The sequence below is a fragment of the Nanorana parkeri genome, unplaced genomic scaffold (genome assembly GCF_000935625.1).
Source record: "Nanorana parkeri isolate BGI_ZX_2015 unplaced genomic scaffold, ASM93562v1 scaffold572, whole genome shotgun sequence".
Lineage (NCBI taxonomy): Eukaryota > Metazoa > Chordata > Amphibia > Anura > Dicroglossidae > Nanorana > Nanorana parkeri.
This window is the reverse complement of record NW_017306840.1, coordinates 79881-95025: the sequence shown is the minus strand read 5'-3', so window position 1 is coordinate 95025 and position 15145 is coordinate 79881. Positions and strand designations below refer to the sequence as shown.

General features: G+C 44.0%; 1 protein-coding gene across 1 annotated transcript in view; it reads left to right on the top strand.

Moving 5' to 3' along the window:
- Positions 1-6192: 6192 nt before the first annotated feature.
- The window catches only part of LACTB2 (lactamase beta 2), a 12729-nt gene continuing 3776 nt past the window's right edge, over positions 6193-15145 (top strand). Inside the window, exons 1-4 of the mRNA XM_018562329.1 lie at positions 6193-6350; positions 7566-7729; positions 9437-9563; positions 12993-13171. Of these exons, the coding sequence (XP_018417831.1) occupies positions 6226-6350; positions 7566-7729; positions 9437-9563; positions 12993-13171 (595 nt within the window). The 5' untranslated portion in view covers positions 6193-6225. The remainder of the gene's footprint in view (positions 6351-7565; positions 7730-9436; positions 9564-12992; positions 13172-15145) is intronic.

The following is a 15145-nucleotide window of genomic DNA, read 5'->3' as shown; positions in this document are numbered from 1 at the left end:
TAACTTCTCCCTCCTCTCCTACTTATGTAATCTGCACTCTGTCTCTGCTCTGACCTGTACATTAACCCATTCACCCTCTCCTCCCTCTGTCTATGACCTGTACATTTATTGCATCTTGTGCACTATTACCATGCTCTATGTTTTAACCCCCTCAATACTGGCATGTTTCTTCATTTCCAAAAAAATTGAAATATTGCAGCACAAAATCAGATCTACTTTTCAAAATGGGGTCATTTTGGTGGTTTTTGTACTGTCCTGACGTTGTTTTATTTGCTATGATTTATAAAAGGAAAGTATGAGAAACAGGCTTTTTTTTTTCAAATTTTTGGGTCTTTTTTACTTAATATAGTAAACAATTTTTTTTTTAAAGCGGTTTTTAAATACCACCAAAAGAAAGCTCTAATTGTCCCCAAAAATTGATACAAAATGTATTTTGTTACAGTGTTACATGGCGGAGGAATTCTTAGCCCAACCTGCACAGCGCTGAAAACTGAAAAATGGCCTGGTAATGAAGGGGTGTAACATGCCAGTACTGAAGGAGTTAAAGAAGAAATAACGCCGCTGCCTAAAATCCCATATAAATTGTATCATTGTGATCACATTTCAAGAATTGTTTTCAATACTTTTAAAACTGCAACTTTCATTAAAATATTTCCTATTATAATGAATGTGCTGCGCTTAATCTAGAACAATACATAAACAAATCTCTATAATAAATATGTGCTTAAATAATACATGAAATCAAAAAAGTGTTCACAATGAATCTTCTTATAAATAATAGTCCTCTGGAAAGTTCAATCATATATTCCATGTTCAAATATACACAAATGTGGAATCACACGTATATAGTGCTCAAGATTTGTCCCAAGTGCACCACACTCTTTAAGGTGGCCATACACTCTACAACCATCGCAAGACTTTAGTCTTGCGATGGTTGTACAGGGATTTAAAAAATGTACGATCTGCCTATCTTGGACAGGCAGATCGCACTCTCGATCATCGCAAGCCCGCCCCCCTGAGGGGCGGGCTTCCGATGACCGCAATGCTGAACGGGCAGTGTGCGCGTGCGCACACCGGCCCGTTCGGCATTTGTCTTCCGAGCACCGTTCTAACCAGCCGAGAATCGTACGATTCCCGGCTGGTTTTCGAACATGCTGGTTCGACAGAAGACGTGCGACCGTACAGTAGAAACGGTCGCACGTCTCCGTTCACACTGCTCGATTATCGTACGAAAAACCGATCGCATACGATTATCGTACGATAATCGTGCAGTGTATGGGCACCTTTATCCTTCCACTGTGAAAGCTCTTTGTACAAAGTCCATACGTCAACTCCAATTATCACCCAGGTGCTCCCCCTCTCAGTGGGCCGCTCACCTAAAGCTGCCCACACACCTTACAATTTAACTGCAGATTTTCTGTGGTCAGATGGAAAAGGTGCAACAGATTCCTCCATCTACACTTAGCTTTGTGGATGGAGGAATCTCCACCTGGGCCAATCTGTTGCACTTTTTCCATCTGACCACAGAAAATCTGCAGATAATTGTAAGGCGTGTGGGCACCTTTATAAATAGACCTGAACAGGTCTAGAATCGCGGTCTCCAATCGATCTTTTTCAACGGCCATCTCTCCACAATCGTTGCACAGAAAATTACGTCAGCGTGTCATCACGACCATATCCAATAAAGTATAAAAACAGCTTATAGCGTAAAACCGCAAAATTAAAAAACCTACTTTATTTTAAAAACTATTCTTTCTGTGCAACGATTGTGGAGAGATGGCCTATGCATAAGATCGATTGGAGACCGCGATTCTAGACCTGTTCAGGTCTATTTATAAGGTGAGCGGCCCACTGAGAGGGGGAGCACCTGGGTGATAATTGGAGTTGACGTATGGACTTTGTACAAAGAACTTTCACAGTGGAAGGATAAAGAGTGTGGTGCACTTGGGACAAATCCTGAGCACTATATACGTGCGATTCCACATTTTGTGTGTAAAGAATCCGCCAGGCAGGACCTCGAGCAGACCGTCGTGGGCCTCCTCAGTGCGGCTCCGTGCACGAACGTCAACTGGTCACGTCAGGGAGGTGGGTGGGACTTCAATCTGACAGCCGGCTCGAGCAAGCTCTCAAATGCAAACAAAAAAATTAGTTTGCGTGCAGCCGATGTGGCCTCGCGTGCCAAGCCGGGCACGCGTGCCGGGTGTTGCCGACCCCTGTTCTAGATGAAGCGCAGCACATTCATTATAATTTGATGTATTCAGAGGGTAACACTTCTTATAGTGCTTGCAGCTACACAGGGTTTGGCGCGAGGTGCTATTTGTCACTTATTAAAATATTTCCTAGTGATCCGAGTATGAATGCACTTATTCAGACATTTCCTGGTGTAGGGTGACAACTGTTTCTCAGTTGTGCTCCTGCATTGTCTCCATGTCACATGCAACCCTGCTGAAGAATAAAAGTGGTTGTGCCAATGCACCATGTGCATACATTGTCCACTATTGGACAATAGCTGGAGGAGAGCAGCACGGCAGCAATTAGATGCAAAAAAAAAAAGCATGCAAATAGTTGGAAATAGTATTTTATGAGAAAAAAAACATAGCAATTGTTGATGATACATAGTGCTCTAGCAAACTAAATGTCACACAGTTAGGCCTCATGTACATGGACTGAAAAAAATGGCAATTAGATCTGTTAAGGTGGCCATACACTTTACAACCATCGCAAGACCTTAGTATTGCGATGGTTGTAAAGTAATTAAAAAAACATATGATCTGCCCATCTTGGATAATCGTACGATCGCAGGATTTCCCGCGATTATCGTACGATTATCGCAAGGTGTGTGGGCACCTTAAGGCCTTGTTCACACCAAATGCAGACCAGATCCGCTCAGGTTTCTGCACACGCAGATGCGTTCCGGGCCGTTTTTGTAAAAAAAATAATATATATTTTTTAAGTTTAACATGGGCTTTCAGTGCGTTTCAGGGATTTGCATGCATTTTTGATGTGTTTGAATGCGTTCCAGAACAGATAAAATAGGGCTTGCTGCAGTTTTTTCACCTGCTCTGGAACTGCACGCTGCAATGTGAACTGGAGCAAAAAATACCATTGGAATACATTGGACGCAGTTTTGATCCGCGCTTGGTGTGAACAAGGCCTAAGAGGTGGTCAATAATGGAGGAATTTATAATGGTCAATGGGAGGAATTTATCAAAACTGGAGCAGCTGTGCATGGAAGCCAATCAGCTTCTCTCTTCAGTTTGTTAGGTTACGATTTGAAAACCAAAGAGAGAAGCTGATAGGTTGCCATGCACATTTTCTCCAGATTTTGTCTGCTCTAGTTTTGATAAAATCCCCCCAATGTGTCCATGCACTTCCATTATAGTCTATAATAACTTCCATTATATGAGTATAATAGTCAATGTGTCCATTGTGGCATTTAGATCCATAATCTGGAGGAGCGAACCTGCAGGAGGAGAGGAGTGTGCTGCCATCATTTACACATATACACCCAAGCACAGCTTTCAACTAAAGAAAATATCAATTTGGTTGAATTTAATTGGATTCCCAATGGGATCAATATTAAAATGATCGTTATTAGATCAAAATGATGGTTTGCATACTCTGGCAGACACATTCCTTTCATCAAAGTGATCGTTAAACTGAAGAATAGTATACTACCATGACTAGCATAAGGTGGAGGGGATAGCTTTCATCCAGAATCCCTTTCTAATTCCCAATCGCTTTGTGACAATCTAATGTCTATGGAAAGCTTGGAGTGCATTTATGTTTGTGTGTGTTCCCATTTAAACAGCACACCTAAAAATAATTGAAAACAAATATTTTGTACCTTTTAGTTGTCTCTGTTCAGCTGGCCTTTGGACAGACTGCAAACTTCTCTATAGAGTTAGAAAGAGACAGGAAACTCTGGCTGCCCCCATAGAAAGACACTCTGAGCTTCCTCTTCCTAACATAAAATGCATCTATGTTTAAAGGAGAACTTTGGGGCAACCTTGTTTACCCACAGTTTTCCTTTGAGTTATGGGAGGACATATGGTGTTGAGATCCACCCCACTGGCTGATTGACAGCTGGGTCTGCCTCTCTAAGGGCCTGTTCACATGAGTTTCAGGTCCTGATCAGGTGCGGATCTGCAGACGCAGTGCTATGTGTTTTGCCGTGTTTTTTATGCGTTCCAGTTAACAACAAAAAATTGTATTTTTTTTTTTTGCTGGAGTGGGGCTGTCAGTATGTTAGCTGCAGTGCGTTTTTGACGCGTTTTGCGTTTCCAGACCGTTTCCTGACCGTACAAAATGTGACATGCAGTATTTTTCTATCGTAACCTGAACGGACTGCGCACGTGAGAACTGGAGCCCATAACACACATAGGGATACATTGGGATGCATTTTTAGTGCAGGAGCATATGGATCAGGTCAGCACAGAAAATGGACGTCGTGTGAACATGCCCCAAAACGCACTGCACTGCAGCTAACATACTGACAGCCCCACTCCAGCAAAAAAAATATATATATATATATATTTTTTTTTAACTGGAACGCATCAAAAACGCATCAAAAACACATAGCACCGCGTCTGCAGATCTGCACCTGAAACTCATGTGAGCAGGCCCTAAAGGCAGAGCCAGCTATGCCCGCTTGGGTCAAGTCGGATAAATAGATACCAAACATGTCACGCCTTAATACTGTGTGCACCCGTGAAATCGCAAAAACCTATCATAATCAGAATTGCGCATAGGCAACACTTCAAAAGCTTTTACCACTCATTAGTTTAGTGTTAACAGTGATTGATGGCCCTAGAATTATTGTTCGCACTCCAACATTCACGGTGATATGTAACATGTGTGGCACAGTTGTTGTTTCGTACATGGACATACTCGACGTATGTTTGCGTTTGTATGTGTAACTGTTTTTTTTTTTTTTTATTTCTACACTTAACTTTATTGCTATCACAAAGGGGGCTGACAAGTGATAACACCAATACAGTGACAGGTCCTCTTTATAGAGATTTTAGGGGTCTGTTAGACCCCTAGTGGAACCTATAGGCCCGTCTCGTCACCAGGTGACGAGGAAGCATGGAGCCGGCTTTCTAGCCAAACAGGAAGACCGGCGCTGTGTAACAACTTCGTTTCCTGATTGGTCGAAAAGCTGGTGTCACCTGGTGATGAGGGAGAATGAAGCCGGCTTTCTGGTCAATCAGAAAGCCAAGGGGCGGGTAATGACTCGCCGTCCGGCTTCCTGATTTGCCATATTCCCAACCAATCAGGAAGCTAGGCGGCGAGTCATTACACGCTGCCCGGCTTACTGATGGACCCGGGAAACCGGCTCCGTGCTCCCTCGTCACCAAGTGGAAGCCAGGCAGCATATAATGACTCGCTGCCCGGCTTCCTTAAACCGGAAGCTCAGGTATGGGGCTAGGCATCGGAGCATTTGAGCGAGTATGTGTACTCGCCCAAATACTCAGCATCTGTATCGGTATCGGTGCATCCCTAGTACAAACACGAGCTGGGAGGAAGAGTCTGCAGGAGCCAATGCATTGCACCCGCCATCCAAATTTTTTCTATTATCATTCATGTATTGCAAAAACTGGACTTTACCTGTATAATAATAATAACAATAATAAATAACAGCATGAGCACAAATTATAAAAAGAATAATAACATGCACTCCTCTGTCAGGTACATCCGATCATTCCTCAGTAATGCTCCTTCATGAATATCCGTTTAGTCCAATCCAGAGAGGAGGACTTGTTTTATCCACATCTAATGCCCCCTCTATGAAATATATCCACACACATACATCCAACATAAACATTATACCCAGTGACATATGTAATCACAGCGCAATGGCACGCTGCAGCCAGCCAACGACAGGCTACTTGTAGCAAATGATTCCCCGGTAGTGACAGGGTTAGGCTTCTGCCCGCTGATGACCCCCGCCAATCCGTCCTGAGCCACCATTGGTCAGTAGTTCATGGCTGTCAAAGGTTTAGTATGCTAGAGACCCCGCCCCAAGCTATGTGAGCTACTATTGGTCAGTAATCCAGAACTGTCGGTGTGGCCAGAACTCTGGAGTCCCCGCCCCCATGCGCTGAGAAGCGCCATTGGCCCGCAGTCAAGGACTGCGCGTGTGTCTAGTATGTTGGAGACCCAGCCCACCTAGCGCTCTGAGAGGCCATTGGTCTGCAGTGTAGGACTGTCAGTGCGCGTAATATGGCGTTGTCTTCTCTGCCCCGTGTGGAGCAGTTATCCTCCCGGGTGATCCGTGTGTTGGGGTGTAACCCGGGCCCCATGACACTGCAAGGCACTAACACCTACTTGGTTGGCACCGGGCGGAGGTAAACATAGATTTGTGCGGGTTGTTTTGGTCGGTTGTACGCCCCTAGCGGCCGTACTCCGTAATACATGACAGTGTAGGAATCCAGGATATACAGGACATGGAGCTGTGACCACAGATATCTCTTGTGTATGTGTGGAACTACAGGTACCAGCATGGGCGGGACAGCTGTCTGTAGCTGGAGTGTGCAGAGTGTTTTAGTGTACGGGCTGGTGTAAATGTAGTCCGGAGTTGCTAAGAGCTCCCCTCTGAAAATGATAAGGGCTCATTCATACAGGCCGAGATGAGAATCTGCAATCTTGCCCCATGCACACCTTGTGTACAAACAGCTGCAACCTGATGTGTACCCTGCACAAGCCAAAGGCCAGCGCTCATGCTGTTTTCATGCGACTGCTTTTACAAGCGGTTACATGTGAATATGGCTTCTGACCGGCCCTAGACGCAGATGGTTTGCATCCAGGTCTGGCTGTTCTGGTCACTCACAAAATCGATGCAGCTAACCATCCAGCTTGGTGCAATAGCCAGCCTGCTATTGGCCATTTCAAATTGCAATAGGAGTCCTAAATCTCATTTTCTGCAGCCCCTGTTATGAATGAACAGGAAGCCTCTATACTCCTGTCCATTCATAAATTGTGGATATAGTATGAATTTCTATATTCTCATTCACGAATGGACAGGAAGTGATATAGAGCACTTCTGGTTCATTCATAATTGGGGACACGGTAAACATACTATGTCCTCAATTATTTACAAACACTCAGCGATCAGTCCTGAGCGCTGGTACTCCGCTCTCCTTCCTGACTCGCTGTGGGGCAGTGCGGGGGTAGAGCCCGGCCTCTTGTGACAGCGCTCTCCTCCCCGACCCGTTTCTGTTTTTCCCCTGGACGCTGCTCTCTGTCAGTGGAGACACAGAGCAGCATCCAGCGAGGAGGAGAGAAATGATAGATTTACTGCAATTTCGACCAAAAAAATTTACTTTCGGCATCTTGCCCAAGGTACCATTGTTGATCGATATGTTTCGGTGCATGCCTAATGATGATGTCAGTGGCCCTTATCCCGCCGGAGCAAAGGGGAGAAAAGGCTGCAGGGTCCAGTCTAGTAGCCTGGAAGGAGGTGGAGGAATCAAGGATCACTTTACCCGTGCAGTGTAGGGGTAGCCCCCGGGGGTAGTGACAGGTGATACCTCCCCATAACGTCTATCTCTTTGTTTGTGTAGGAGAATCCTTATAGATACCGGAGAGCCTTCTGTCCCAGAATATATCAGCAATTTGAAGCAAGTACTTCATAAATCCAGCACAGCAATCCAGGAAATAATAGTGACTCACTGGCACCATGACCACTCCGGAGGTATAACCGATATATGCAGAGATATCCTCAGTGGTACGTACAAAGTCCTTACACTGTAAATAAAGCACATATTAGGTATCTAAAGTTCAAAATGTTTTAATGGTGAGGGGGTAGAACCGCAGGCTGGTTCCTATTGCTGTATGTGTCTGTAAATGAGGGTGATGGAAAAGTTCAGAACTTTGAATGGTCACCAGAACAGGAGGTGAGGGGGCAGTGTGATTTTTGACCTGGCATCAGACTCTTGCAGTCACCATACAGCAGGGCTCAGACTGGAAGAAAAAGTCACAACGCAATCAGCTGGGCTGCCGTGCACGGAGCATACTGATAGGAGGAAAGAGCAGGGTGGCAGAGGGATAAGCTAATCAGTGTGCCGCTTCTTCTTTCAGTGCCCAGTCACAGGTGGGGGGGGGAGGACATGTTTGCAGAAAAATCATGTGTCCTGCACTGCCAAACAGGGCTGTGGATACAAAAATGAATCAGTTGGCAAGTAAACAGCTCCCTTATGTAGCTGTTTATGTGGAGGTCAGCTTTAGGGCTTGACACCCTTGGTAATCTAAGTGGTACTTCAAGGAAAATTCCACTTTTACTAAAAAATAATATAGTAACTTCTACACAAACTAGTTTGTAATTTAAAGTAGAGCTGAAAGCAATTTTTTTAGCATAGAGTAAGGGAGGGTTATAACCTCCGTCAGCTTTTTTGTTTTTTGCCATCTATGTCCCATTAGGGAGATTTTCCTTCACTTCCTGTCCAATAGCCACAACAGGAAGTGAGAAGAAATCCCTCCAAAGAGAGGGAAATCCCTGACAGTCAGCAGGGTGACGAAAATGTGTGTCCCCATTGGAAGATTTCCCATCTATTACTGATCTGATGACAACAATAAAATGTGGGATTTTCTTTCACTTTCAGTGATAATGGTCACATAGGTAGAGTGAATCTCCCTAACGGAGACACATATGTTCTCATTCCTCTCTATCCAAAACTAAAAGTTATACTTTAATGTTCAAATGACCATTGTATCCCAATCTATGGTTTGCTAATACTGCCAAAGACTGTAAATGTCCCATCCATGCAATACAGCAATCTTGGTGGTTCCTGGAGGTCTGACTGCTGTCTTAAGGTCCCCACACACCTTACGATAATCGTACGATAATCGCGGGAAATCCTGCGATCGTACGATTATCGTAAGGTGTGTGGAAGCCGTGCGACCTCTACTACTGTAAGGTCGCACGACTTTTAACTTACGGACATGTTCGAAAACCCGCCGAGCATCGTACGACATTCGGCGTGTTTGTGGCATGTCCGTACGATAACAGCCGTACGGGCCGGTGTGCGCAAGCGCACACTGCCCGTTCGGCATTGCGGTCATCGGAAGCCCGCCCCTCAGGGGGCGTGGCTTGCGATCATCGCAAGTACGATCTGCCTATGCAAGATAGGCAGATCGTACGTTTTTTTAAGTACCTTACAACCATCGCAAGACAAAAGTCTTGCGATGGTTGTAAGGTGTGTGCCCAGCCTGTAGTACAGTACTAGTAGTTGCTTATACAGCAGGAGTAGGCCCTCCCAGCTGTGGTGCAACTACAAATCCCAGTAGGCATTGCAAGACTCTGACAGCCACAGGTATGACTCCAAGACGCAGATGCATGATGGGACTTTACCTACTCCTATTATACAGTATATCTCTTAGTTGTTCTTTACAAGGAGTCACTTTCAGGAAGTAATAATAGTTGTTCTTGTCATAGAGTCTGGTCCCTGCGTCAGTAAACTTCCGAGGAATCCACACATAGAAGAGGTCATCGGCACTGGAGAGCAAAAGTACAAATATCTAAAAGATGGAGATATGATAACCACGGAGGGAGCCACGCTGAAGTAAGTGCACTGACATTTACAAGATAAGTATTATCTGTTTACCATGCCGAGAACAAGACACAGGGTGGACATGTCTTCTTCATAGGTAATCTCTGGCACAGCTGGGCACCAACAGCAATGAAAACATTGTCAGAAATGTGTTTTGCCGGAATGACATTAGACATGTCTGAAGCATGCACAGCACACATCCACATTATGGCAGACTTACTTTACAAGTGCGCCCTTCTTCAGCGCTGTCGGATCCATTTTCAGTGCCCCACCACCGCCTTCTTTGTTGCCGCTACTTCCAGGTTCCGTTTAAACCCTCTTCAGTTGTGATGATGCTGGGCTTGGAGTGAACTCAGTGTACCCAAGCCCGCTCAAAATTCTGATCACCACCCCCCTCATCCTATCCCAGCCGAATCTGTTACGGTGGGGGCATTCCCCGCCCCTTGTGACGGTGTGTGTGTAGATCCCCTTGTTATGGCGACAGCAAACGCTGATGTGCCCGGCACCTCCCTGTAGTAACGAGGGACGCCATGATCCCGGTACACTGGGTGGGCGCCCCTCCCTCTATACCAACAGCACACTCTAATGTATGAATTCATAAATGTATATAGCCTTAAATATTCACATTGTATGGCGTTGACTATCATTGTGTATGTGCTTTATCATTTTCTCTCTGAACTTTTCTTTTGTACAGCTTTCTTCAGCAAAACGGCAAAGTAAAAGGCTTTCCTCAGCAAACATAAAGCAAAAAGTATTTCAATTGTCCTGCACAGCGTAGTGTGTTTTGGTGGTATCACCTAGATCAACTCCACAGGCATCTGAGCAGCCACACACAGAGACTTTTCTGTCTGTCCTTCACCTGACTTCCCTTTTTAACATGAAGGGCTGTAGGGGAAGTATCTGCCCTCCCAAATTAACCCCTTTTTAGCCCTCAGCAAGGTAGACTCACCACAATATATGTGTGTGTGTGTGTGTGTGTGTGTGTGTGTGTGTGTGTGTGTGTGTGTGTGTGTGTGTGTTACTGATTGTTGAATTATCACTATGTCGCCATGAGGAAGGGACCCTGCATGGCCCTGAAACATCGATCGTATATGACAAACCATGATGTAATAACATTTGAGACAGAACTTATGGTACCATTACATGTGTGCTGGTGATTAGCTGATCTTCACTTGGAATTTTGCAGAGCATCATCCATGTCATCACCACAAGCACCACCAATCTGCAAGTCATAACGATGTGTGGAGTGCAGGTGACTCACAACACCTTTAAGGTGCCCATACACCTTACGATTATCGGACTAAACTTTTCGTCCGATGATCGAACCGTCGTACGATTTTCGTACGACGGCCCCATCCTGCCCCGATTATCGCAAGGTTCAATCAGCGGTAGTTAGAAAAAAACACCTGGATGACTTGCGGTAATTGACCGCAATTATTTTCGTTTGCGCATGCGCAGTGTTAATCGTACGACATTTGACGGACGGAAACGCCACCAACCATGCGAACATCGTACGATCAACCAAAGTTTTCAAACATGCTTGACCGTCAAAAGTCGTACGATTGTACATTACTATCGGTCGGGCACTCTATTCACACGTTACGATTGTCGTACGAAAAGTCGATCGCATACGATTATCGTACGATAATCGTAAGGTGTATGGGCACCTTTATGATGTATGGCAGCAGGGAATGCAGAGTCAGTTGATTGGGTCGGGAATAGGGGGTGGTGGTCAGAGTTTTGAGTGGGCTTGGGTGAACTGAATTTCGCACCAAACCCAGGCTCATCTCTACTCTTCAGCCATTGGGTGGCCATCGATGATGTAACTGCTGCGCATGTACACGGGCCTTGCATCCTTCCAGCACACCGCATAACACATATGCCATACAGTGTAAACATAAAAAGTACAAATGATCGGGGGAAGGAGCGAGAACTTTGCATGTCTCTTCTGCCAGAAATACCACCTCCCAGCAATGTTTTTTGCTGGCTATACAACAACCATTACAATTATTTATTTGTATAGCACCAACATATTCTGCAGCGATGTATAATTGTTTAGACAAGACAAGTAAGGAACACTGACTAGCATCATTGACATAAAGAAACAGTAGGCGAGGAGGACCCTGCTCATACGAGCTTACAGTCGAAGACCATATACCAGTAGAATTTCATTTTAAAAAAAAATAATTTTTTGTTTATTTCAGCTTTGTTACATTTTTCAAGTAACAACAAATAAACAGAACAAAAATCCCATAAAGAGAATCAAAGATTATTGAAAAATTATACAAAAAAAGGCATATATAAGATCACTCATGCCCAAAAACACAAGGAAAACATCAAGGATGGGAACAAGAGGGAAGGAAGACAAATGGACAGGGGAATGACAAAGACAAACTGTGGCTGTGGTATTTGAACTTATTCAAATTGTCAGAAAGTACATGGATATCACCCATTAATGAAGTGAGAACCAGAAGATGTCATTAGTATCGCACATTATGATACAATTGAAAATAAAATTTATTTTTGTAACATTTGTTCAATTTTCTAATAGTGAATGGAGTCTAATCGATTATCGTTTTCGACCATAGTGAGAGAAAAAAAAAATCTTAGGGCTGAAAATTTTGCTTGAATGAATGACATTGTAACAGCGAATGTGGTTTTTGTTCAGAAACTCCATTCATTTCCAGAATTGAATGTTAAAACAAACAACATTCTACAAGTCTCTGATGGCATTACTGGAAGTTCTAATGAGATTTCTAATATGAACATTCATATGAAAATTCATATGTACCAAGCATTTCCTTCACCTGACAGCACTGAATGGAGCCTCAGGGGAGTGAAGGGAAGTATTTGCTGTTGGGGATAGGTATATAAAAACAAAGCTTCTGCTTTTCCCTAAGGAGCACACATAGGTCCAGTAAAGTTCAGGCAAAGTTCAGGAGTCTTAGCCTTCAAGATAAAGTGTGTGTGAGAAAAAGAAAAGAATAAGCTGTTACTACACATGAAGATACTTTTTAATGAAATGGCTTGTTACAGTAACTCAATTTCAGACATTTATAATGATGCCTACTCAGTGCTGCCAAGCAAAGCGCAATTATGTGCTCGGATGGGTTTCCTCCGATGTCCTCCCACACTGCAAAGATATGCTGGTAGCTTAATTGGCTCCGGTCTAAATTGGCTTTAGTATGTATGCGAGATAGAGACCTTAGATTGTAAACTTCTTGATGGTAGGCACTAGTGGGAATGTACAGTATGTAAAGTGCTGCGCTATATAAATGCCTGTAATTAATAGATGCAGGAACCCACGGCATCCGATCAGAATCATGTTTCTTGACGTCAGGCCCATTAAGAGATGAGAGGACAGCTATTGTGGTATGAAATCTCCTTATTTCACTACATTTATTTAATCATCTTATATGAGTTGATTTTCTATTCCTGCAGAGTCCTATATACACCGGGACATACAGATGATCACATGGCGCTGGTATTAATGGAAGAAAACGCAATCTTCAGCGGGGACTGTATTCTCGGAGAAGGAACAGCCGTGTTTGAGGAGCTGTATGATTACATGAAGTCTTTAGAAAGGCTACTAGATGTCAAGGCTGACAAAATATACCCAGGTATAACATATGGGAGAATATGTAACATATATTCAGATGTAGTATAATATGAGATATTTATAACCATGAAGAGTACAGGCAGTAAGATTTTTATCTTGGAAGTTGGTATTTGACTGGATTCTCTGAGTAGCTCTACACTTTTATGTGGCTGTATAAATATATTTGTGTGCACCAAATGCCTTTTCAAACCCAGATATTAACTGTAAAAGTAGCAGTGAGATTGTCACTGTGCTGTACATAACTTGTGCAGAGAGCAAAGCTGTGGCAGGGACCCATCAGGCTCCACCCACTACAGGCTGCCTGTAGAAAACCACAGTAGGGGGTGGATAGAAGACCAGTCACCCTGCACAAGTATAGAGAGCAGCAATGACTGGTCTTTATTACAGGAATCTCCTGCACAGAGACAAAGTTTTATGCTGGATTGCTGCACAGATCTGGAATAAATAGACAATGGTCACCAAGATTCAAATAAGAGCACACATGCTTCTTCGTATTATATTGATATCTGCTTATCCCATAGTTCAGCTTTATGTTTTGGATAGAGCAGGGAAGGGTTAGAATACATATTAGGTGTTTGCTGCTGTGTGTGTCTGCAGTAAGGAGATTCACCCTTTTAGTGTCCTGGTGATCATTCTCAGGATTGAAATTAACGTGATATCCAAAATTTTGAGTTGTCACCAGGACAATAAAAGAAAGGGAATCTTCCTAAAAATACACACCAGGAGGACAATGGGAACATTTCCTTGAGACCGTGGGGATGTCTCAAGGAAATTTTAAATAACAGCATTCGCCAGAGCATTCTGTTTACCAACAAATTCAAAACAACAAAAGTAAAACCGGGGTGGTTAAGTAGCAAAGTAAAGACATAAATAAATGAGAAGGAAAGGGCCTTCAAAAAATAGAAGACAAGAGGGGCCAACATCAACAATCAAATACTACAAGGAATGCAACAAAAAGTGCAATCAGGGCAGCAAAAATGGAGTACGGGAAACACATAGCAACAGAAAGCATAAGTAAAATAAATGTAATATATAAATAATAAAAGGGTAAGGTCTAGGGATGCACCGATACCGTTTTTTTTGTATCGAGTACCGATATTTATCTTTCGGTACTCACCGATAACTGGTACTTCTGCTAGCATTAAGCTAGCTTGCCGGGCAATCAGGAAGCCGGGTGGTGTGTCATTACCCGCCCCCTGGCTTTTTGATTGCCCAGGAAGCCGGCTTCATGCTGTTCGGCTGACTCTATGCTGATTAGCCATGAAAACCGTCTTCCCAGCCATTGAGCATCGAGCCGGCTGGCTCGATGCTGATTGACCAGGAAGTGTTTACTTGCCGCCTAGCTCCCTGATTGGCCGGGAAGCCAGCTCCATGTTGTTTAGCCGGCCCCATGCTGATTGGCTGGGAACTGGCTTCCCAGCCAATCAGCATGGAGCCAGCTTCCCGGCCAATCAGGAAGCCGTGAGGCAGATCATTACCCGCGCCTGGCTTCTAGCATGGATCCAGCTTCCCGGCCAATCAGGAAGCCGTGAGGCAGATCATTACCTGCGCCTGGCTTCCTGATTGGCCAGGAAGCCAGCTCCATGCTGTTTGGCCGGCTCCATGCTGATTAGCTGATTTCCCTCTGACCGGAAGTTCCAGTATCGGAGCATTTGGGCAAATACGGCACCGATACTGGTATTGATAAGTTGATGCAAATGTGACAGTTCAGGAACATGACACAATGGTTTTGATTAGAATTACCCATCTATAATGAGGGGCACAGTGGCCTGAAATGTACTTCTGTTTGTCAGACTTAACAATTCAACATATACAGTGGACATAGTACCGTATATACTCGAGTATAAGCCGTCCCGAATATAAGCCGAGGTACCTAATTTTACCACAAAAAACTGGGAAAAAGTATTGACCCGAATATAAGCCGAGGGTGGGAAATGAGGCAGCTAATGGTAGATAGATACCAATAAAATTACAT